Raw genomic sequence first — 22,377 nt, 5'->3', positions numbered from 1 at the left:
AATGTAGTTGCTGGTGTATCATGTCTACAATCAAATGCTGTACAAACTACTATACACAAAAATGATTACTATGTCTATAACAACTGTACATGACTAGATCCTCATAACACAATGATGAGTAAATCACTGCACTGCAATACAGCACACCAGCCCTACGGATGGGCCGGAGAAATAACAGCCAACAGAGCGCTAATAGAAGTCAGCTAAGGTCAGAGCAGAGGCTACACTAGTGATGGTGATGAACTTGCAATGTGCTGATTAGTGTTGAGCCTGGCCCGGGACAAACCAATCAGAGCACAGATGTACAGAGACAGCAGGCCTGCCACGTTTCTAACAGAGTGGACTTCCGCTGCATCCAACACACACGGAGACACCCCACCGGTCAGTTGGCTGACCTTCCCTTAGACAGCAGATGTAGGGAGAGGTAGAGGGGAAACGCCAAGCACTGCCACTGAGAGCTCAGTCATCAATAAGCCAGAGAGGGCAGTAGGTGTGCCGTATGTTTGTATTTTACTAACAAAAGGAAAACTTCATTGTTCTGAGTTTAACGACGGGATAGGATTTGGCTTATAAGACTACAGTTAAAAAGCAGTGAGTTAAATATAACACGAAACCTATTACACGTTAAGCAACAAAAGCATGCCTTTTTGTGTATGTTCCCAGGTAACATCTCCACTCGTGTGAAACAGGAAGTGTCGTCTGTGAGCAGCCATGGGCCAGAGAGCTGCGCTTCTGCTCAGTGAGCTGCTGCTGCTGCTGATGACAGCCTCACGCACTCTCCTCGCAGTCAGCTTCCCGGAGGACAGCGTACCCCTTGATGTCGTTGACGCACACTGTGAGTACATGTGCGCAAATGAACTCAGCGGAGACGAGGGGTAGAGATTACAATTACTGCAACGTCACCGGAAAACTCAAAACAACTGTGCTTAATATACACGCTTTGCTCACTCCAGTCACACATGGAATAAAGAAATACCGGCAACCTCGTGTCAGCAGTTCAGACACTAGCATGCTGTATCCATAGTAATAAAATCAATCTGCTATATGGTCAGTTCCAGCATTAAGTGGATTTCATTTTCATCTCCGTGATGTACTGGAAGAACAGAGAGATGTGCTGACATAGGCAGCCATTGTCTAACGCACAAACACAACACAGTGACACACAGATATAATTAAACAGAATATGCAGTAGGCATTTGTACTGTAACATTACCTTAATTGCATTTTTGAGCACATGCACAGCATATTTATTTTAATCAGTATAGTCGGGTTAAATGTAGCAAGAGGTGAGTGTGGTTTATCCGTGTGAGAGTGTCTTCCTCTGCCATGAGTTTAACAGCGTGTGTGCATGTGGGATGTCTTTACAGTTTCACGGAGGTACCCTGTGTTCAGAGGCAGGCCCTCTGGCAACGAGTCACAGCATCGCCTTGACTTTCAGCTGATGACCAAGATACAGGACACACTGTTCATCGCTGGCAGGTAAACTCAACACACACATACCATCTCTCTCTCTCTTTCTCTTTCACACATCCCCCACACCAATATACTCAGTCACTCCTTGGCAGGTAAACAGTGGCGTAAGAGGGGGAAAAAAAGCTCTTAGTGTTATTGGATCTGTGGCTTCTAGGCCTGCATCTGATGTATATGGCCAGTATTGATCCAGGAAAGACGTCTATCATGCCAGCGTGATGCTCTGTCAGGGATTTCTTGGCATCTTTACATGTCTTTTTGGTATTTATGGGCACTGGGATTAATCTGACCGCCAGCACTAATATTGTAGCAGGAAATCACCTCGACATCTACAGTATAAAACTCCCACCTCTGGAGCCCCTGTAATCACCACCACATGTATCACTGCTGACAGGTGGATCCTCCTATTGCCAGTTTGGGATATTCACGTTTTTACTAAAAGTGAAACAAAATGTTGGTTTCTGTGGGTTAATAAAATTTGATCCTCAGTGGTTTTATTAAATTTTTTTTAAATAACTGATGTATAATCAAAACAATAAGTGGTTGTCATGTAAAATGGTATGGCAGAGAGTATATTCAGGTTTTCATTTCAACACACTGTTTGTTGTTCACATAACACAGAATGAACTATGTTTCAATCTCATCATTTTCAGTTTTTACAGGTTTTGAAAAGGGGACGATTGGTTTGAACCCATTTCCCTCGGATGTTATATTACCACAAGCCAAAGTTGTGTGTTTCCCTCCTGCTAAAAGAGGCTGAAAGCATAGTTCACAGTAAATGAGGTCCTCTAATGACAAGTACAGTTCAGGAAATATTCTCCTAATTGCAAATAAATAAAAAATAATGGGAAAACAATGCAAATGAGCTGCTGATTATACACCAGAGTCCCTCTAAGAATGTGAAAAACAAGAAATGGCTAAACCACACAGCGGCTGTGTTGAAAATGGTATTTTTAAATTAGAACCTGAATTCATTTTTAATCAAAGTGTTACCCTTTTATTAATATTAAAAATGAAGACTGATAAAGTCCCAGAAAAATTGAAAATGATGAGCCCTGATTATTTATATACAACGTATTCCTGGTTGTGCTGTGTCACTGAGCTGTGTGTTTTGTTGCTGTCTGTCCACAGAGATCAGGTGTACCTAGTCAGTCTGAGAGAATCCTACAGAAATGAGATCATTCCTTACCGGGTAAGATTCTCGCCACAAGCGGCTCTCTCAATCCACAAACACTAAAAGGGCTCCATAGAAAATACAGAGCCATTCATCACAAACTGGACAGGTTGTAAAATGAGAGAGTGGAAAAGGGAGGACTGTGTGTGCGTGTGCATGAGTGAGAGTGTGCGAGTGCATTCGTGTATTTAGTGTGCCGTGCATGTGTCTAATGCTCCATGTTGGTTTTTACAGAAGCTTACATGGCGATCCGGCCAAGCCGACAGAGAGATGTGTGCCGTCAAGGGAAAACGCAGAGTGCGTATTAATAATCGTTCACCTCGCACCTTTTGTTTTGTATTCCACCACACGGACAGAGACTGTGAGCAGAGAAGCTGGCTGCCTTTTAAAACGCCGCTCTATGTTGTGTGTGTGTCTTGTGTTTACAGGACGAGTGCCACAACTTCATCAAAGTGCTGGTTCCCAGAAACGATGACCTGGTGTTCATCTGTGGTACCAACGGCTTCAACCCCATGTGCAGATACTACAGGGTCAGTATCCAGTGCCTGGACCTGCCATGGCACTTTCACAAGTCAAAGTTTGCATGCTCAGATGTGCACAACGGCAAACCACACACATAAAATCTGGACTAGTATTGTGGAAATGCCCGCAAAGTAATTTGGGTAACACACCCTTTATTTTAATTTCCTTTCAAATAAATTTGACTAGACTCGTTTGACTGATTCATGTGCGTGCTAGTGTTTCTATGGGTGTTCGTTTTCATTGTGTCCTTTGACAAAACTCCATTAATGTGTGGGTGATTGTTGTGTTCCCTTCAGCTGGATAACCTAGAGTTTGATGGGGAGGAGATCAATGGACTGGCACGATGCCCATTTGACTCCAAGCAAACCAACGTTGCCCTTTTTGCTGGTAAGGGTCAAACGCACACCCACCTACACACATAGTTAGTCTTGCTGAAGAAGAACTAATGTGTTCCTACTTATGCTCTCATTATCACCTCTGTGTCTTTGCCACAGTAAAGCTGTGCCTGCAGCGATAACAACTCGGCCAATTAAGTCTTATAAACGAAGGGAAACAACAAAGAGCAGTGTACCCTAGTTTTTGGTGACTGTGCTCCTTGTTGTTTTGTTTTTTAGAAGGGAAGCTGTATTCTGCAACTGTAGCTGACTTCCAGGCCAGTGATTCTGTCATCTATCGCAGTATGGGTGATGGATCAGCCTTGAGGACCATCAAATATGACTCCAAATGGCTGAAAGGTAGGCGAATGCCACTTCATCACTCTCAGTCTTTATTTCTCTCTCCCCTTGCTTTCCTGGAGATGCCCGTGTCTACCTGCCAGCTCGCTAAATGCCCATGGTGCCTTTGCATGGTGTATGTATGTACGTGGCTGTCAGAGCTGTTTTTGGAGTGATAGAGAGCTCTCCTGCCTCGCCAAGCTCCATGGGGATATGGCCTGTTCTCTCCCAGGCAATCTAGGTCACCCCCAGTCATATACAGCCTTGTACAAATCCCTGAAATATTCAACATGCACAGTGGTGGTGACGGTGCAGAAATACACTTCATCTCTCTGTCTCTGTCTCTCCCTCAGAACCTCATTTCCTGCATGCAGCAGAGTATGGGAATTATGTGTACTTTTTCTACCGGGAGATTGCAGTGGAGCACAGCAATCTGGGCAAGGTAAGACAGTGCACCTGCCGTTTATAATGCATTACATATTCCACACAGATACAGTATGTGGGCCTTTATCCCAAAAAAAGGCTTACACCTCCCTCCATGAACATGCGTTTCTGCCACAAATGGCCCCAGTGGTAATGGGGCCCGTTCAGGCGATGACAGTACATCGCATTAGAAATCCGCGAGACATTTCAACAGCCAGTGTTTGCTGGGAATGTTCTACTAATGTAAAACCATTACACAGTGAGAGGATTTGTCTCCCGGAGATTGCGCGCTCTGTCTCTGCCTCTCCCCACGACACACACACAGACACATGCAAAGGGCATTAGGATGTTCTATGTTTGAGGCCAACTTCAGATTTGACCATGCCTCATCCTGAGCTGGTCTGGCCAAGCCACAGGAAGCCAGCATCCTCCATCAGCCACCAGCCAATAAATATTTCAACCCTACTAATGCTTGGGTGACACCTGGCCTCTGATGGGAGTTTGCACTGATAAATAATTAAAACTGTCAAAGCTGCTCCACACACTTCATTTATACTCTAAGCCTTGGTAATATGTGCAATCAAACACACATTCACATGGTGCTGCATTAGGCCAGTCAAGGCCATTGGATGTCTTCTAAATGTTTGCTCCAGTCAGGGTGAACAATCTCCACACACAAAGTTAAAGATGAGAGTGTGTGTTTGTTAAGTCGTCAGTGCCGAGTTGCTACAGGATGGAGAGATGCATTATTCAGCATGTTGAAGTGTTTTTAGTGGCGTTCACTCAGCTGCCCTCCTCTGTCCTCTCTTAAACCCCTGCTCCTCGCAGGTTGTGTATTCTCGTGTGGCCCGGATCTGTAAGAATGACGTCGGTGGGTCACAGCGGGTGCTGGAGAAGCACTGGACGTCTTTTGTGAAGGCAAGGCTGAATTGCTCCGTGCCCGGGGAGTCCTTCTTCTACTTCGATGTGCTTCAGTCCATCACTGACATCATCGACATCAACGGAGTTCCCTCGGTGGTGGGCGTGTTCACCACACAGATGAACAGGTGAGTCAAGGCTGCCGTTAGTTACTGCCAACACAGAGGACAGAATTAAGAAATTTAGAAGTCAAACATGGATGTTACATTGATGTATTTCTTTCTCCACAGTATCCCGGGATCAGCAGTGTGTGCCTTCTCCATGGCCGACATAGAGAAAGTATTCTGGGGCCGGTTCAAAGAGCAGAAGACTCCTGACTCTGTGTGGACTCCATTTCCAGAGGAGAAGCTGCCCAAACCTCGGTAAGGATTGAACTCCTCTCTTCCTCCTTCATTTTCCAAAAGCATACAGAGCCAAGAAGGCAAAACCAAAAAGTAATGTTCAAAATAGAATTTCAGATTTTAAACATGGCTTTCCTTTGAGTAGATGGCACTTAACTCAGCAGCTGTTTACCACCTGTTACCACCGTTTTTTTCTCCTTTTCGTAACCCTTCTTTGTCCAGGTTAAACCCAATGAAATCAAATCTTTTTCACTAGTAAGGGACCAATTTATTAGCTTTGACATAGCACACACATTCACCATCTGCTGATGATTAAATAATTAATTTGGCATAATTAGACGCGTTGCATATTTAACCTGTTTACAATCAGCACGTATATTTGTAGCTCTGCCCTGTGTCCAAAACACAAAGTCCACAAAGCACCTCATTACCCCAGTAAATCATTGATGGAGGATAACCATGCTTATGTATATTTTATGTTTCCAGCTGAGGCCTTTTTTGTGATCCTAATAAGCACCTGCTCCTCTCCCCCACCCTCTCGTTGCACTTTTCATCCATTTCAATGAACGTTATTATTACTCCCTGGTGTGTGATCGTATGGGCCGATCTTTGACCTTTTGCCCTCCGTGCGTGTACCCCCTCCATCCTAGACCCGGGTGCTGTGCAGGTCATGGTCCAGCTGCGTCCTTGAAGAGCTCCATCGAGTTCCCGGACGACACCCTGCAGTTCATCAAGTCCCACCCCCTCATGGACACAGCTGTGCCTTCTATTGGGGATGAGCCTTGGTTCACCAAGACCCGCGTCAGGTAAACGCAGAAGCACATTAGGGATGGGTTCGGGCCATTGCAATACCCCAGTTTCAGTACTGATACCTTTGTTTTTAAAACAAACTTATTTTTAAGTTTAACCAAATATGCTAAACCTCTCTCATTGCACCAGTGTTTAATGTTGTCTTATCACAAGCAGCTCTCCAAGAACTTTGCCTAAATAAGATAGTAAAATTGACAAAGTTAAATTAAGATATGGTCAAAGAGTCAAGTAAAGTAAAGTAAGTAAACAAGACTGAATAATCTGACCAAACATATGATGCAAACTTGCACAAAGCAATGAAGAAGAAAAAAAAAAACAGTTTGACCTTTAGTGACTCAAGAAGTTATGTATTCAAAATGGCCTCTCCTGTTTTGAATGAGAAAACCCCTACTGTGGGTAACACATGCTTCTCCGCTGTGTGTGTGAAGGTACAGACTGACAGCGCTGGCTGTGGACAATGAAGCAGGACCTCACAAGAACTACACAGTGGTGTTCATCGGGGCAGAGTCAGGGGTTGTCCTCAAGGTTTTGGCCAAGACCTCCTCCGTGTCCCTGAATGACAGCCTGCTTCTGGAGGAGATAGATGTCTTCAACAGGGCCAAGTAGGGATGCACGCACTTTTCACCCTCTCTCTGTCTGCTTCTGTTCTCTGTTTCTCTTCCCCTTCTGTCTTCTGGCAGAGGAGTCAGCAACTCTTAAAGTGAAGCTTCCTGGCACAGATGGCAGTCTCTGTCTGCTTTCTGTGCATGCACAGTACGTGTCTAATATATTTTTTATGTGCTTATTTGTGGATGTGAACACTCATGCTGCTGCGTGTCGGAGGTTAAAATCTTGTTAAACTGTGAGAAAAAGCTGTATGTGACTTTTCCACCTAACAAGTGATTAAGTCTACTGAGACTGAAACAGTAGACAGACTTATCTGATGAACCTCTGATCAGGTTTCTCGTTTCCCTTCCCAGGTGCCTGTCTAACCACGAGGATGACAAGCGTGTCCTCTCGCTGCACGTGGACAAAGACGCACACAGCCTGTATGTCGCCTTTTCAAGCTGTGTCATCCGTATTCCCCTGAGCCGCTGTGAAAGGCATTCCTCCTGCCACAAGTAAGTGTCGTGCTAATGCACACGTAGGGGGTTTAAATGTGCATCGTACGGTCGGTCATAGGTTTGTGACTTTATTGTTTTGTTTTTTTCAGATAATGTCATAAAGGAGCGATAACAGCTTCACCTTATGCCTTGTAGTTAATGTTTAGTCAGACACAAATGGTTATAGTGCACTTCTAAGAATGATTAAACCCAGTGTTCTGATGGTGTGTGTGTTTGTGTGACACCAGGTCCTGCATTGCATCAAGGGATCCTTACTGTGGCTGGAAGCCTCATGGAGCCTGTGAGAGGATACAGCCTGGTGCTTTGTGAGTTCAAGCCTCAGCTACAATATAAAGTGCAAATATTATAAATGAAAAACTGAGATAACAAGACATTTTTACAACGCTTTGATTAATCTCTCTGTCTTATCTATATCTTCTTTTCTCTCTTTTCAGGACTGGATATGAGCAGGATGTTGAATTTGGAAACACCGCCCACCTGGGAGACTGTCACGGTACGAATCTCATCTCCATGCCATGCCGTCTATCCTGAGACACATACAAACACGCACAGATACGCATACACTGACTCAACACATGCACACATTTACGCAAATGAAACACAAACTCATCTCCACACACACCATGAGCCTGCACACTCACACCAGTAACCACTCCAGTAACTTGCCCCTACATAAGTCTATGTGCAGTATTAACACACACATCCGCATACAGTACATGGCCACTTGTAAGTTATGCCACCTGTGAGGCAGAAACATGGACATGTACAATTTAGGGCCATGTTCAGCTGGTGCAAACGGTAGAGGTCTCAAGATATCTGATGGCCAGAAAACGGGCCTTTACTGATTTTACTTTAAAATGTCTGTCCCTTCATTTGTACCAACTAAACATGACCCAGGCTGAACCTCAGTATTGATCAGAACCAGAGGGCCTCTAGTGACTCCACTGAGAAAAAGACACTGCTAGCGAGTGCTTTTTATCTCTATTGTCAAAGCAACTAAACTGCACTCTTAGTGTCTCTAAGGGATTTTAGTTTTTACTTCTGAATTCCGTTATACTGATTTCTTGTCCTTTTTTAATTCTTTTAGCGTTTTTGGGCACTACATCAGCGCCAGATTACAAATCATTTGGCGACCCTACCTCTGGTTAGTTTGATCTTTTACTCAAATGGTTTCTTTCCTTGAGTTTAGCATCTCCAACCCTGTCTTTCCACCACTGCTACCATTCATCTTTTTCTACCAAACATCTCCTGAATGCTAATGTCACCTGCTTCATTTTCATCGTCACAAACAACAAATTCACCAGGCAACATCGGTGCTCTGTCTCAGCACAGATTCACTTCCTCCTTTTCAGTCATCACTTCCTGTTCCGATCCCTCCTCCATTTTGCATGCCCACCCACCATCCTTTGGCATCCTTACTGTTGTGTACCAACTCCTCTTCGAACCTCAGTGTCCTCTCTTTTTTCCCCTTCCAAATTGCCTAAATAAAAAAACAATTGTGTTCTTTCATTGGTCTGTGAAAGTGAAAACACAACATTTTGTTAAAGGTTAACTGTGATATGGTTTATTCACAATTCTTTCAGCCACTAACCTTAAAAATGACCCCTTGCTCATGCCTACTAACCGGGATGATAACAGTATGCTTTACCCACGTCTGCACAGTTTGTTAACAATTTGTTTGTCACCACAGACATGGAGTTTTCATCAGCGCCAGTCACTGTCCACCCCAGTGGTCCCATACACCCCCCAGTACTCATACCCACTCAGAGCCCCAGCTCTGGGCCTGGTCCAGAGCTCTACGGCTCAGGCTTTGTGCTGCAGGATGACCCAGCCACCTCCCATTCTTTAAACTCTATCCCAGGGGGCCAAGAGGGTAAGGCCCGCAGGGAGGCAGCCAGCATGCTGCATTCAGTCTGATCTGATAGCTGCCAACAACTCACACTAAGCCACACAAATGTGAATCCACACATATGCAAACACACACGTGCACACAATGGCAGCTATTTAGGGTTTCCATTAGATAACATGGTAGAATTTAATTTAGTTTCTTCCTAGACATTTTCATACATAATTTATGTTGTTATACATATTACATTTTCATGTTACCATTGTTTTCTTTCCTTCAAATTGTAATTTTCTCATGTTCTTTCTTTCTTTCAAATTATTTAGTTTTCTAATCATTAAACTTTTCCCATACTGTTTCCTTAAAACCTTTTGTTTTGATTTAGCTTCTGTCTCTGCCAGTATAGATTTTTTAACTCTAGCTCTAGTAACAGTTTACCCTGGCTGGTAGATCATTGACTGGGCCTGCTCTGCCACATCACTATTGTGGCTGCACGGTGGATGACTAACTCTTTCAATGTCTGTGGTTACTAACAAACTTCCAGTAGAGCAGCAGCTATCTCAACACCTGGGAGGCAAGCTCTGCTTCTCTTCCCTCTGAACTTGCGAAAAGATTGATTTGGCTCTCTATCTCAGATAGGAGTGCACTCCTAACCCTTTGGTACCGGTTAAACGCATGACAAAAAGCCTCTAGTGGAACGTGGATCAAGGCAACACTTTCTTCCCTTCTGAACTAACATAGCACTGCTTCTTATAGATGGTGAAATGGATGTGGGTACCTAACAGCTTCTGCCAATTTCACCATATTTCTTCTTCATCTGGGTTTAGATGAATAGGAATGTGTCAATATTTATGGAGTTCGGTTGTGGTTGACTGGCTTCCTTGTATAGTGGGAGGTGTAAAAGCAGAAACTCATGCATGATTGTGCTCACACACAAATATGCACATTTCTGCTGTTGAATGGGGAGGGACGCTTCACTGAGCACCTGGCCTCTTTTCACCAGGGGGTTAACCAATGCCTCAATGTTTTGTAGGTGTGTGGGATATCCAAGCAGGTGAGACCAACCAGATGGTTCACATGAACATCCTCATCACCTGCGTGTTTGCTGCTTTTCTCATGGGTGCTCTCCTGGCTGGTCTGATTGTTTTCTGCTACCGAGACTCATTCCTCCGTAAGCCAAGACATGTCCACAAGGATGCAGAGTCAGCGCCGTCCTGCTCCGACTCCACTGGAAGCTTTGTCAAGCTCAACGGCCTCTTTGACAGCCCTGTAAAGGTACAGCCATAAAAACAGCTTCAATGCCAAATCAAAGTCTTTTGTGGAGAGGAGTGATTGAACAAGCTGTGAAACTGTGTCTAATCTCTTTTGATTTTATTGTCACATTCTTAGGAGTACCAAACCAACATTGATTCTCCCAAGCTGTACACCAATCTGCTGAGCAACAGCAAAGACCTGAATACACCCAACGGTGACACCAAGACCATGATCCTGCGGGATGGCTGTCAGCCCCCTGAGCTGGCTGCCTTGCCTACACCCGAGTCCACCCCTGTGCTGCAGCAGAAAGGCCTGCAGCCTATCAAAAACCAGTGGGAGAGGGCTCAGGGGAAGGCCAGTGGGCCCCGTAAGGAGTCCAACTCATCAGCTAAGAGTCCTCAGTTCCTTCCTTCTTCTCCTGCTCCTCCTAACTCCAACTCCCACCACACTCACCTCGCCCTGGGACACTCCCACATCCCTAGTGCGGTCGTCCTGCCCAATGCCACACATGACCACCCTGACCATGACAATGGAGATGATACCCTGCCACATTCATCTGAAAAGAAGCCAGATTCCAAGGGAAGTAGGAAAGACCAGAAGAGGTCTGTGGATGCCAGAAATACCCTAAATGACCTTTTAAAACACCTCAATGACTCTGTGGCCAACCCCAAGGCCATTCTTCAAGAGGGATCAGGGCCCCGCCCAAGGCAACAGCTCACACTGGAGCCCATGGAGGAACTGACTGAAGTACCCCCCAGGGTGCCCAGCCGTGAGGCTTCCCTGTACTCTCCCTCTTCCTCCCTGCCAAGGCACAGCCCCACCAAGAGGGTTGATGTGCCCATGCCCACCACTCCCACCACACCAACGGGCAGTCTGAGCATGGGGGGCACCCTGGAAAGGCAAAGAGGGGGGTATCAACTCCACCGGAGTGCCTCTCACAGGCAGTCCCTATCCACCTCACCAAATGGGGTAACCATGGGGGTGTCTGTGTCTCGCCAACACAGTATGAACAGAGGGGGTTACATGCCCCCAACACCCCCCTCCAGACTTGACTCCCATGGCGGAGTGATGGGGGCAGGAATGCACTCAGCCCACCCATCCTCTGTATCCCGACAGAGCAGCTACAGTGGGCATTGCTCACTCCCTCGCACGGGGCTTAAACGGACCCCATCGCTAAAGCCAGATGTGCCCCCAAAACCCAATGGGTTTCCACCACAGACTCCACAGATGCGAGTGGTCAATAAGTACAGTTATTAAAAGAGCATGGACACTACTGAGTGAGCTCTTGGCTTGACTGTAGAGCTTTGAGCCCTGAGGGCTTGAGGGGGGGGGGGCTACGGATGGGGTAGGGCCTAGTGTGTTTGTGTATTGACTTGAGGTGTGTTCCCCCTTTAAATGATATGCACATTCACTCATACTAAAAAGGGAAAATCACACATGTGGCCAAAGATACTCCTTGGGGCTTTTTCGATCCCTACATCTCCATCTCCCTCCCTTTTCACGGTAGCCACAGGATATGAACAGTGGACAGTGGTGAATCTGCTGCTCCCCATTGTATCTGGGTGTCGCCCGTTCCCATATTAGGTACGAGGTTTAGGACACTATCTGGGGCCGCTACGGCATCTGTGAGTGTGGTACCAGGTTAAAAACAGTGGAATACTTGAAGAATGGGTCTCATTTGTCACTGCCCTTGAGCACTGTCTTCCCACTAATGTGAACGAACTGAACAAAGAGGAGAGGTAGGCCATGCCTTTGTTAGTAAGATGGCTGGGGGCAGAGGAGAGGAAACTCAAAAATCCTAGTGTGCGTGTTGCTTTAGATACATATGACCGCGAAACAGCTGAATCAAGCAGCAAGCAAACAGAGAAAAAGAGTGCGAATGAATGTGTGAGTGTGTGTTGTTTGATTGGAAAGCAGGTTTGTGTAAAGGCAGTACACATGTTAGGCCTTCACACTTGATTATCAAGAGTGGCGCCACATGCCGGAGGATGCACCTTAAGACCTGTCTAAGACCTAAGTCACTGTCTCTCATTTCAACAATATAATCTCGTCTTTGGTGTAGTTTGAACCCATCTGAACGAAGCCTAAACCATATTTTTGTGTCGCTCTGTAGTGTTTCTGATTAGGTTAGGCTGAGGTGAAGTTGGTCCGTATACTGGGACAGGGACTCTGTAACTCACTTGGAAATATTACTTTTACCTTTGCTGCTATTGGTTTTAGACATAGGTGTTTGTCTTTGATTTCTTTTCTCCCCTTTGATATGCGTGTGCACATCTGCTTGTGTGTGTGTGTGTGTGTGTGTGTGTGTGTGAGTGTGAGTGTGTTATATCGCAGACAGACGCCAAGAAGTACAGTTTTCAGCAACCAAACGCACTGTTAAAACACATTAATGGGGGTAAAATACTTCTCCCCAGGACTGAAACCTCCTCAAACCTCCACTGCCCCTTCGTAGGAATTATACTGATGGTTCAAGAGACTTCTTTCTTTATGTAGCAATGGTATTAAGGAAAAAACATACATTTCTCATCTCATACTATAAATGAATTTTGAACAAAATGATTTGCCTTTATAATGTTTTACTGTGTTATTTAAAGAATTTACCATATGAAACTAAAGCAACACCAATGGTTTAGCCCATGTATATGAATTCAACATTTCAGGGCACTTCTGTTCTTTTAAACTTGTGTGTCCCCTAATAGAAGAACACTAGGATTTTCCTCCTACATTAATCCTATTAAAGGTATATTAAACTGACCCTAGAACAATACATGGATGTAACACCTCTGTCATCTGCCGTGCTGGTTCTGTAGCCCGTGTTCCCTGTGCAGCTTCCCTGCGAGTGGCCAGTGTACAATCAACACAACATTTACCAATGTGTCCAAATGAGTCATGCTGGGAATGACAAGATCCTGTATATACTTAAATACTATAAATAAGGAGTATAAATATTTTTAGGCAAGTGAACCTGAATCTGTGCATTGTGTGCCTTATTCACAAAATGAACTACTACAGTATATAATATTGGCAATGTCAATTGGTCCTCTGTATGTTATTGTCATATTCTATATAAACAATTTTTATAAAAGCAATTTAAAAATCAGCAGGATGTGTTGGAAAATCACTACCTAATCCAAACCGAAGTCATGTGGAAAACAAACTGACTGACAAACATTCCACTTGTGAATGCTAGTTGTACAAGAGAACAGTCAAAAAACATTGGGTTTAAACATGGGGCATAAATCAATTTCTCTCCTTTACTGCCGGTGTTGAAAAGAATGGTGTTAATCCACCACATCGAGGTGCCATGCGGTGAATGTATTTTCTTGACGGTGGGATGTAGGGTGGTTAGACTTTGTACTGTGGAGCAGTCGGCTCAACGCAGCACATCCTGCCCACAGCCAATGTATTAACAGTGTTCACGTGAAAGCCGTCTGTTGGCATGGGCGGCGGACACGCAGAATCTGTAATTCCCCTGGATTGCAGTGACAGCAATTGTTTCTATTGGCCAGTGGGGACGACTGAGGGATCATTTCTCTTAGCAATGGGTACATTATTTGGGTGACATCTGCAATCCCATCCGAGTGTCAGTTGCCTGTTTAGCCCAAAGCCACATTTTGTTTACAAGTGATGATTGTATGTAAAGACTTTCTGCCTGTCATCTAACCAGTGTTTGGGCTCTCTTTTCTACTCGACACATGCACACTGACATCACAAACATACACTCAACATACACTGCTCAACTGCCTTGTACATTGCAATATGAACTGGGTCTTTCTGTTGCAATCTAAATTGAAGCCTTTATATTTCACTCTGAGCTCGGTGTACGTGCAGATGAACCGAATTTTGTCATGTAATTTTGATTTAAATACTGTGCAACATGGCGATGCAAGGCCAGCTGTATATATGATCTCCAGAGTATTTGAGCGTGTAGATATGTTGTAAAGTTGTACTGTGAATGTGTAAATAATAATGATGGTCTTTGTTTCATGATATTTTTTGTTGATTTTTTTAACACGGCATGTATAGTTGAAATAAAACATTACTGCACAGAAAGAGTGGCCTTGGGGCGTTTTTCATGTCAACGGACTTGGCATGTAGCCTGGTTGGGTTTCGTAAGTCGGCTCCTAATGTTATGTCATGTGTTTCTGGTGTGAGAGAGCATGACGGGGAGCTGCAAAGAGTTAAAAATCAGATACTTAGTGTCTTGTGAATCCAGCCTAAGAGCCATGAGATGTATTCGTTACTTACAGCAAGACTTTGGTGGGGGTAATACTGTATGTGTCCTAGCTGAGCTCTGTGAGCTGACTATCAGAGACATTAAGAGTCTGCAGAATGATTAAGAGCTTCAGACTATTTTTAGAGCTGGGTTGTTTTGAAGTTTGGGGCCAGCGCAGAGTCAACCACACCAGATAGCATGTGGGAAACTTTCCAAAGTAACATGTTCCCAGAGACAACAAACATCTGGACTAACTACTGCTCAAGGCATAAGATCTTAGCCACCAATGAGCTGTGGCGCAATGTGCACACACACATTTAGATGCGTGCAGCATAAACATCCAATGCATGATGTTACGCACAGATAGGCCTGTGATGAGATTGGCTGTCAACAACAAAGAATAAAGGAGTGATGGTTGGATGAACGCTAATCACTTTTATGTGTTTCCGATTTGAAGAATGGAAAATAATTGACATGTGCTTCATGAACTGAACTTCTGATATATACTTGGGATGTTCACACAAACACAGAAAAATAACAGGATTCAGTGTTAGAACATGACAACAGGAATGCAGATGCATCAGTCCAAGTTGTTAAAAAACACAAACATGGTATATTCTAGTGGCTTAGTGGTCTAAAAACTCATCCCACATCACAACAGCTGGGGACCTTTGTCCCCCCCCGCTTTCTTCCCCACATTTCCTGTATCCCCTTCACTGTTTATTATCAAATAAAACAAAAATGTCCAAAACATCATCTTAAAAAGTATCACAAATAACCAACCAATAATCAACAACCGTGGAAAGTCTACGTGGAGTGTTTATAGTCACAATCAATGGCATATGTAAAAAATGGCGGGTTTGTGCATTGAGTCCTTTGTCGCTCAAGAAGTGACGATTCTATTGACCAATAAACAGACTGCAGTGGAGCTCCACCTTTAAGTCCAGGGTCAGAATACTAGGTACCTCAAGGGGTAACGAAAAAACGGGATGGAACGGAGTGGTTCTTTTGGTACCATCCACAACTTGTGTCAACGGAAACGCAAAAATAACCGTTCTAATGTGTAATGAACTGAACTGAAGTGCTTGGTGGAAACGCAGCTTTAGTGGCTCATCGCTGCCGTCAGACTGTTGACACAAGTGCTCCTTCATTTGCTTTCAGCAGGACCTCCTGAAAACTCACACCTCCTAGCAACCCAGCTCTCTCTCTCTCTCTCTCTCTCACACACACACACACACACACACACACACACAAGGGAAACATTCTCCCCTCTGGGTGTTCTAACGGGGGTTGGGGTGTGATTTGGTTGGGAATGGGGAACAACAAAGAGGCGCCTCTTGCTATTCTGATGTACATCCCATCCTCTCAATTTATCAGATGGTCTCTTTGAATTAGTGGAGGCAAATCAAACACAGCCAGTGATTCTGTAGCTGTTTCATTCACTTGTCCGTCCGCCTGGCCACACTTAGTCTCATTACTAGCGCCGACTGTTCCCGAACAAAAAGCATGCTTTTGTTGTCATGCAGACGTGTCTGTGTGTGTCTGTGCATGTGTGTGTGTGTGTGTGTGTGTGTGTGTGTGTTTATTCTACTTCACAAGGGACAGAGGAAGCAGATGCTAAAAAAAAAAAAAAACATCTCTTAGTTAAGTGTAAGTGAAACACAGCAAGGTCACTCAACTATAAGCAGGAGGATGAAAGTAAATTGCTTAAATTTAAAATACAGGTTAAAATGTGCACACAGAAACACACACACAAACACACCACATAATATATATTAACACAAAGAGAGTGATCTGGTCCATTTCTCTGCCGTCTGGCTCTCTCTGCAGCATCTCTTTACAAATTTAAGGATGGTGATTAGACTGAAAATCGTCCATCTGTACTCCTTCCTGTCCTCTTTTCTTAAGAGCCCGGAGGTGAAACCAGCAATTACATTTACAAGCCTCAGTCATGGAAAGGTGCTTAGAGGGTTTCTTTGTGGGCTTTAGCAAGTACATGTGCTCTCTCTCCGATGCATTAAAATCTGACAGTGTCCGGGTAATGCTTCATTTGAAAGTGGAACTAAATGACAGGGAAGACGGCGAAATTTCTCTGAGTTGGATTGGAAAAAAGTTTTGACGCTTTTGCAGAGCAGCCTCTACAGTCGGGAAAAGCCATCAAAGTCTAATCCATGTGCCAAGCACCCTTACATTGACAGTTGGTTAATGGCACACATTGCTTTGAAAAGTGACTTAAAAGGCAGGCAAGCAAAAGCAAAGAAGAGAAAGGGATTGTTGAAATATGAGGAATGGAAGTGCAGACAGGAAGGGACCAGTATTTCCTATGCTTTTGTGAGTGGATACAGACATTTGTATCGTGGATAAACTATAAACAACAGTTAAATGAGAGAATAAAACACATACAGGGACTTTTCCAAGTTCTCCCTTACTGGGTTTTAGCCAAGCTCTACAATCAACAGCACTGACACCACAGACAGAGACAGGGAGAGAGCTAGGCAGCAGAGATTTAAATTCATGGGTATATTATATAATGGCTGCTAAGATTTCCCTGCTGTGAATGGCTGCTGTGTTCCCTGATAACCTCCAGAAATGACATGACAACCTCTTTTTATGCCTGCATCTGCACCGCCACCTGTGTTTTATCATGAGACATTATTAGTGAGGAGGAATATGGAATGGGACACATATGGAAATAATTATGCTGAGTCCACAAAGGCAATGCATTATATAATGCAATGAAGTCCAGAAATTACTTGAACAGAAAATAGAACATAGGCAGTATTACTCATCAGTTGTTGTTTTTCTCTGTTTTCTCGCAGTTCAAACACAGTAGCTCTGTAGCTTCAAGTTAACAAATTGTTAGAATAATGAAATCTTTTTTGCACAGTTTCTCACCAGCACTTGAACATGATTTTCTTTCAAGTAAATCACACCTGGATAATGTAATCAAGTTTTATATTCGCTGTGATGGTTATCATCACAAGGGCCATGTCTTTTAAGTTTAGTCTTATTAAGTCTTATTCACACACGACACTGAAGAGGCAAGAAAAGCGTTCAGAATCCTAAAAAAAATCTGGTATGGTCTGTAAAATGATCAGCAGTAATACATGACAATAATATATCATTAATATGAAAGTATCACTCTGCTGAATGAATGTAACTAGATAGATAATAAAAAAATAATAAAGAGACAAAAGCTATCACTGTTAATGACTATATCCTGGTCACATGACTGTCCAATTTAAGATCTGCCTGTAAACATGAGCATACTGTTGTTAAGCTAGCCAGCTGTGAAATGTTGACATGTTAGCAAGTGTACAGTATGTTAGTGCGTGATTCAGTCACATAGCATTGCCTATGCCAACCTTAGGGGAGAACATTTCTCATTACTTTCGCTTGATGTACAATATGCCTGCTGCCCTATTCTGGCAGTGGGCGTAATGTACAGAAGAGAACAGAAGTTTGTAGTTGTTGAACGTTACTGGGGGGAAAATGGCTTAAACTTTGTTTTGCACAGGCAAACATCTTATCATTCCTTGCAGCCTGCACACATCTGTGACATCAGATCGGATACCTTTGAAAATACCAATGTCGGAAAATAAACCTACAAGCTTTTCCCCTAAACTTGGTATAGGCAGCAGTACGTGACCAAATGGAGTAGCGCTTGGAGTGCTGTGGTTGCAGAGGGGCTAGTGCCATGTTTGACTTGTTAATAAGCCTGGAAATTATAGTGACAAGGTATTGAATCTAGATTTATGTCATTCGGTATTACCATGCATAGCATTAACCCGGCGATACGGGCCAGTCTGAGAGAAAGAGCCAAGAGACAGATAGAGAACAGTGTTAAGAGCAAGAGGAAAGAGTTAGATGAATATCTGTCCAATGTGGTTCTTTAAGATGCACAGACCCTGCTCCAGAACCTGCAAGTAAAGGTGCTTATCTGTCAGATTTCATCGGCTCACCAGGCCGTGTGCGTGTGTGTGTGTGTGAGTAAAAAGTGTCTCTTGGAGAAGGGGTGGGTGAGTGGTGCAAGTTGCAACAAGACTATCAGGCGAGCATTCACTTACTGAGACTGTAAACAGCTGACAGAGTCTAACTCTTGCTGCGAGGGTATCACATGTTCAGAGGTTAGGGATTATCACAGCAAAGTGTCCATCTGATAGCAGCATAACCCTCAACCGGCTTTGTCTAGGTGGAAATGAACAACTTTATTTCTTTCTTTCTTCTTTTCTGTGTCTTTCGGCTCTCTTTATCCGCCCCCCCCCACCCCCCGGTGCCTGACTCAAGCCATTTGCCGTGTGGGTGTTCTATGAGCTTTGTTGGTAAACCAGTGGATTATCCCAATTGCTTTATGACTAAAGCCTAGCCTGCTATTACGGTGCTTTGTCATTGGGAAATCACATCTTCCCAGACACTCACCCTGAGACACACCCCGACACACACGCCCTCCCCCAGAGGGTGACGATAACATACACGTCACAGCCGATGGGGCCCCTCATCACCTGCAAAACCCTGAGCCCGGGAAAAGCCCCTGATGCACAAATGCATACAAACACACATAAACAGCCTGTAGTGTAGACCTACCCTGAGGCAAATACTGTGACTTAATGAGCATGATGCTGTAATTGTGATAGAAATCTTACGCCATGTGCAGCAATATATTTCTTCATATAACAAAGAGCCATTTTAACTGCTGGCCAGATCAGAATTATAAAATCAGACATAAATTACTGATCACAGCACACCTGCACAGAAAGCATGTGAATCACAAAAATACTAGTGTCCCATGGATCAGATTATGTGGGGTAGTTGTAAATGCAGCACTCTGCCTTTGTTACGGGTTTAATTGAACATAGCTCGGATCTGATGATGGCTAACAACTTGAAGTTAGCTCCCTCCTGCATTAGTGCCAGAGCAAATTCATTCTCTCTACAGATCAATGGGCTTATAGTCTATACACATCAGCAAAGAGAGATTTCACAAGCAGGCTGCAGTATCAGCTGCCTAATTTTCTGCCTCTCCTCCACAGCTATCCCCCAACCAACCTTGTTTATTATTGAGAAATCAGATCAACACACAGAGCCAACAACTTTCCCCTGTTGTTTCCCTCTTTTTCATCTATATAGGCACAAACATAAACGTGCCCTTGCAGCCCGACACAGGGTCCAGATCAATACGTAATGGGCGTCACACTGAGCAGAGGCGCTCTCTCTGACTCTTCCCAGCCTGATTGAACACTGTCTCTTTGTGTTGTTAAGGCGCATCTCCAGTCTCAGAGAGAGCGAAAGATTGAAGGAGGACAGAGAGTGACGGAGGGGAGAAGATGGCACGAAAAGGAGGGAAGAGCTGAGTGCCAAGATGTTGCACAACAACCCCTAGTCTTTCCAACAGGCAGAATTATCATTCAGGGCAAAAACACATCAACAACGATCCAATACCCTGGACTCACAGGATACAGCTTAGCATCACCCCCATCCCCAACAGCACATACCCACACATAACCTAAAAGAAGCTTTCAGCCATTTTCACCTCTCTAAATATAGCTAAGAAACATTTTATTTCATAACATACCTATAGAAATAATAGTAACCCTTCAAGGATAAGAAGTTATTCTGTGTTTTTCTTAATGTGAATAAATCCCATGAAAAGTCCATCTCTCAATACTTAAAACTTCCTTACCCTGCATGTTGCACAAAGCCCATTTTTTCCAACTGAAGATGTAAATCTTTAAATGTTGTCACAAACATATAGTTTCAACAAGGCTCAGTAATTTCCTTAAAAAGCTGGGCACTAATTTTTAGGAAACATTAATCAGACTCAAAGGAGTAAGTAGGCCATTTGTCTGGGACTATTTTCAGATGCGGATTAATACATTTTTGCTGTACTAGTGTGTATTTACAGCCAGGATTGACTCAAAATAAGTGCCTATATTCATGGTAATGAAGAAACACCATTTGCTTTGGTTTATCCCTTGGTTTTGCCTACTAGCAGACTAAAGATTCATTTATTACTTTTGCCTTTGTCGTAGTTTCAATTAAAACATTTAACATTTAAATTACTTGAAATCTTGTCTGGTCTCCCTCTTTGTCTAGCTCACTGAGCCTGGGCCGTGACACTGGAATTGCAAAGCTCATTTATGTGTTTTTAACAACAATGGAGGTCTGCGGCACAGAGGAACAAGATATATCTGGCTCTGGCTACACAAGCAATATTGGTTAGTAAGATGCATTTATGGTTGCTTTATCTTCTTTTTGTGAGATTTTTCTAACCACCTGCTTTCAGAATACTTTTTCACGTTACATCTTCATGCATCAAGTGCTTTTAAAATCTCCGTCATGTGGAGAAAATAGCCAAGAACCTTTAGTCCCCGACAGTCGGCCCTTGAGCGCTGCTCTTACAATACTGGCTAGTCAGAGTAGTAGCCTTAGCTTAGCGTTTGTGCCTCTGCATGATGTGGAAAGTAAAAAGGCTGTCGTCTGGCCTCAGGAGCACTTCAAAAAGCCCAAAGCAGTGTGAGCTGCAGCACAAGTGACACACACACACAGGGGGCGAATGGCTTGTGCGTGTGTGTGTACATGTGTGTTGCTGCATTGGTGCACGTGTGTTTGCGTGTGCTTATGCATGAGCGTTTATATGTGTGTGTGGGTGTGTGTGCTGGGTGGGGGGAGGCCTATTAAAAAGCTGCCTGAGGAGAGGGCTTTCAGTTGGGAATCTATGGGGGGCAGAGAGGATGGCAGGGCCATTGTGTGTCAGAGTTCCATCCTGAGAGCTGGAATTAGAGCCTTTCTCCTCTGCTCGGCTGGAAGACTCCGTACCACCACCGACCCCGTGTTTAATTAGAGCAGCTCTAGAGAGACAGTCGAGAGCGAAGAAGAAGAGAGGGAGGAACACGAGGGATGAAGGCCAGAAAGGGGGAAAAAGAGAAAGAAAAATTGGATTCACACCGTTTGACAATGCTGTGCAAGTCTGATTGGAAGTGTAATGAGGTAAATGATAACAACATGATGTGAAATATGACAAAAGGTTAGCTCTGGTGGTGTCCTAAGAATCTCTGTAGCATGCCACTGATTGGAAATAGCAGCTAATGTGACTAACTTGTCAGATGGGATCGACTCAAGCCCCCCCGCGACCCTCTAAGGATAAGCGGTTATAGATAACGGACAGATGGATGACTAACTTTCACAGGGTGTATTTGACTTTCAGTTCAATTAGCTTCCCCCCTTTCAGGATTCCTCACATAAACAATGAGGAGTGCACGATATGCCTTTGTGGAGGGTATAGTCCAATCAAATTAGGTAAACAAACATTAATGGATGATAATGAATGTGAGCATTATCTCCAAATAGAGTGGCCATTAATATTGATGATTGTTTTTATTCCAACGCATTACAAACCAAAGCAACATCAATATTTGTCAGAGCAAATGAGTGCGAGAATGTACATTTATCAGTGACTGGATAAGTGAATGGATAGATGGAGGAGATAAACACAGGCTGTTGTCTCCTCTGCTGATGATCTATCCGTTTAGGCTTGTAAGGTTCATTTATGTTAAATGGGTTGATTGTTATGGGGGGGTAAACAAAGTGTCAA

General features: G+C 43.9%; 1 protein-coding gene across 3 annotated transcripts; it reads left to right on the top strand.

Moving 5' to 3' along the window:
- The first annotated feature begins 694 nt into the window (after window positions 1-694).
- On the top strand, window positions 695-11,828 carry sema6d (semaphorin 6D). Of its 3 annotated transcripts, XM_070908599.1 has the most exons (19): window positions 695-835; window positions 1,368-1,479; window positions 2,602-2,662; window positions 2,879-2,941; window positions 3,073-3,174; window positions 3,463-3,553; window positions 3,781-3,900; window positions 4,233-4,321; window positions 5,131-5,348; window positions 5,451-5,582; window positions 6,212-6,367; window positions 6,800-6,973; window positions 7,331-7,471; window positions 7,702-7,779; window positions 7,909-7,967; window positions 8,562-8,618; window positions 9,165-9,347; window positions 10,351-10,592; window positions 10,707-11,828. In XM_070908599.1, exons 1-19 carry the CDS (start codon window positions 712-714, stop codon window positions 11,826-11,828), a joined length of 3,324 nt encoding a protein of 1,107 aa, XP_070764700.1. In that variant the 5' UTR covers window positions 695-711. The 3 variants fall into 3 exon arrangements, with proteins under 3 accessions (XP_070764700.1, XP_070764785.1, XP_070764871.1); XM_070908684.1 differs by lacking the exon at window positions 9,165-9,347; XM_070908770.1 differs by lacking the exons at window positions 8,562-8,618; window positions 9,165-9,347.
- Window positions 11,829-22,377: the final 10,549 nt, after the last annotated feature.

This window comes from Enoplosus armatus, chromosome 1, assembly GCF_043641665.1.
Source record: "Enoplosus armatus isolate fEnoArm2 chromosome 1, fEnoArm2.hap1, whole genome shotgun sequence".
NCBI lineage: Eukaryota > Metazoa > Chordata > Actinopteri > Centrarchiformes > Enoplosidae > Enoplosus > Enoplosus armatus.
The sequence above is the reverse complement of the archived record's forward strand: the minus strand, read 5'-3'. Positions and strand labels throughout refer to the sequence as shown.

Bases quoted from the DNA above. Each gene is read 5' to 3' on its own strand.
- sema6d (XM_070908599.1), top strand. From the start codon at position 712: ATGGGCCAGAGAGCTGCGCTTCTGCTCAGTGAGCTGCTGCTGCTGCTG. The intron at 3,175-3,462 runs GTCAGTATCCAG...TGTTCCCTTCAG, and splicing joins CCATGTGCAGATACTACAGG to CTGGATAACCTAGAGTTTGA. The intron at 7,968-8,561 runs GTACGAATCTCA...TAATTCTTTTAG, and splicing joins CCACCTGGGAGACTGTCACG to CGTTTTTGGGCACTACATCA.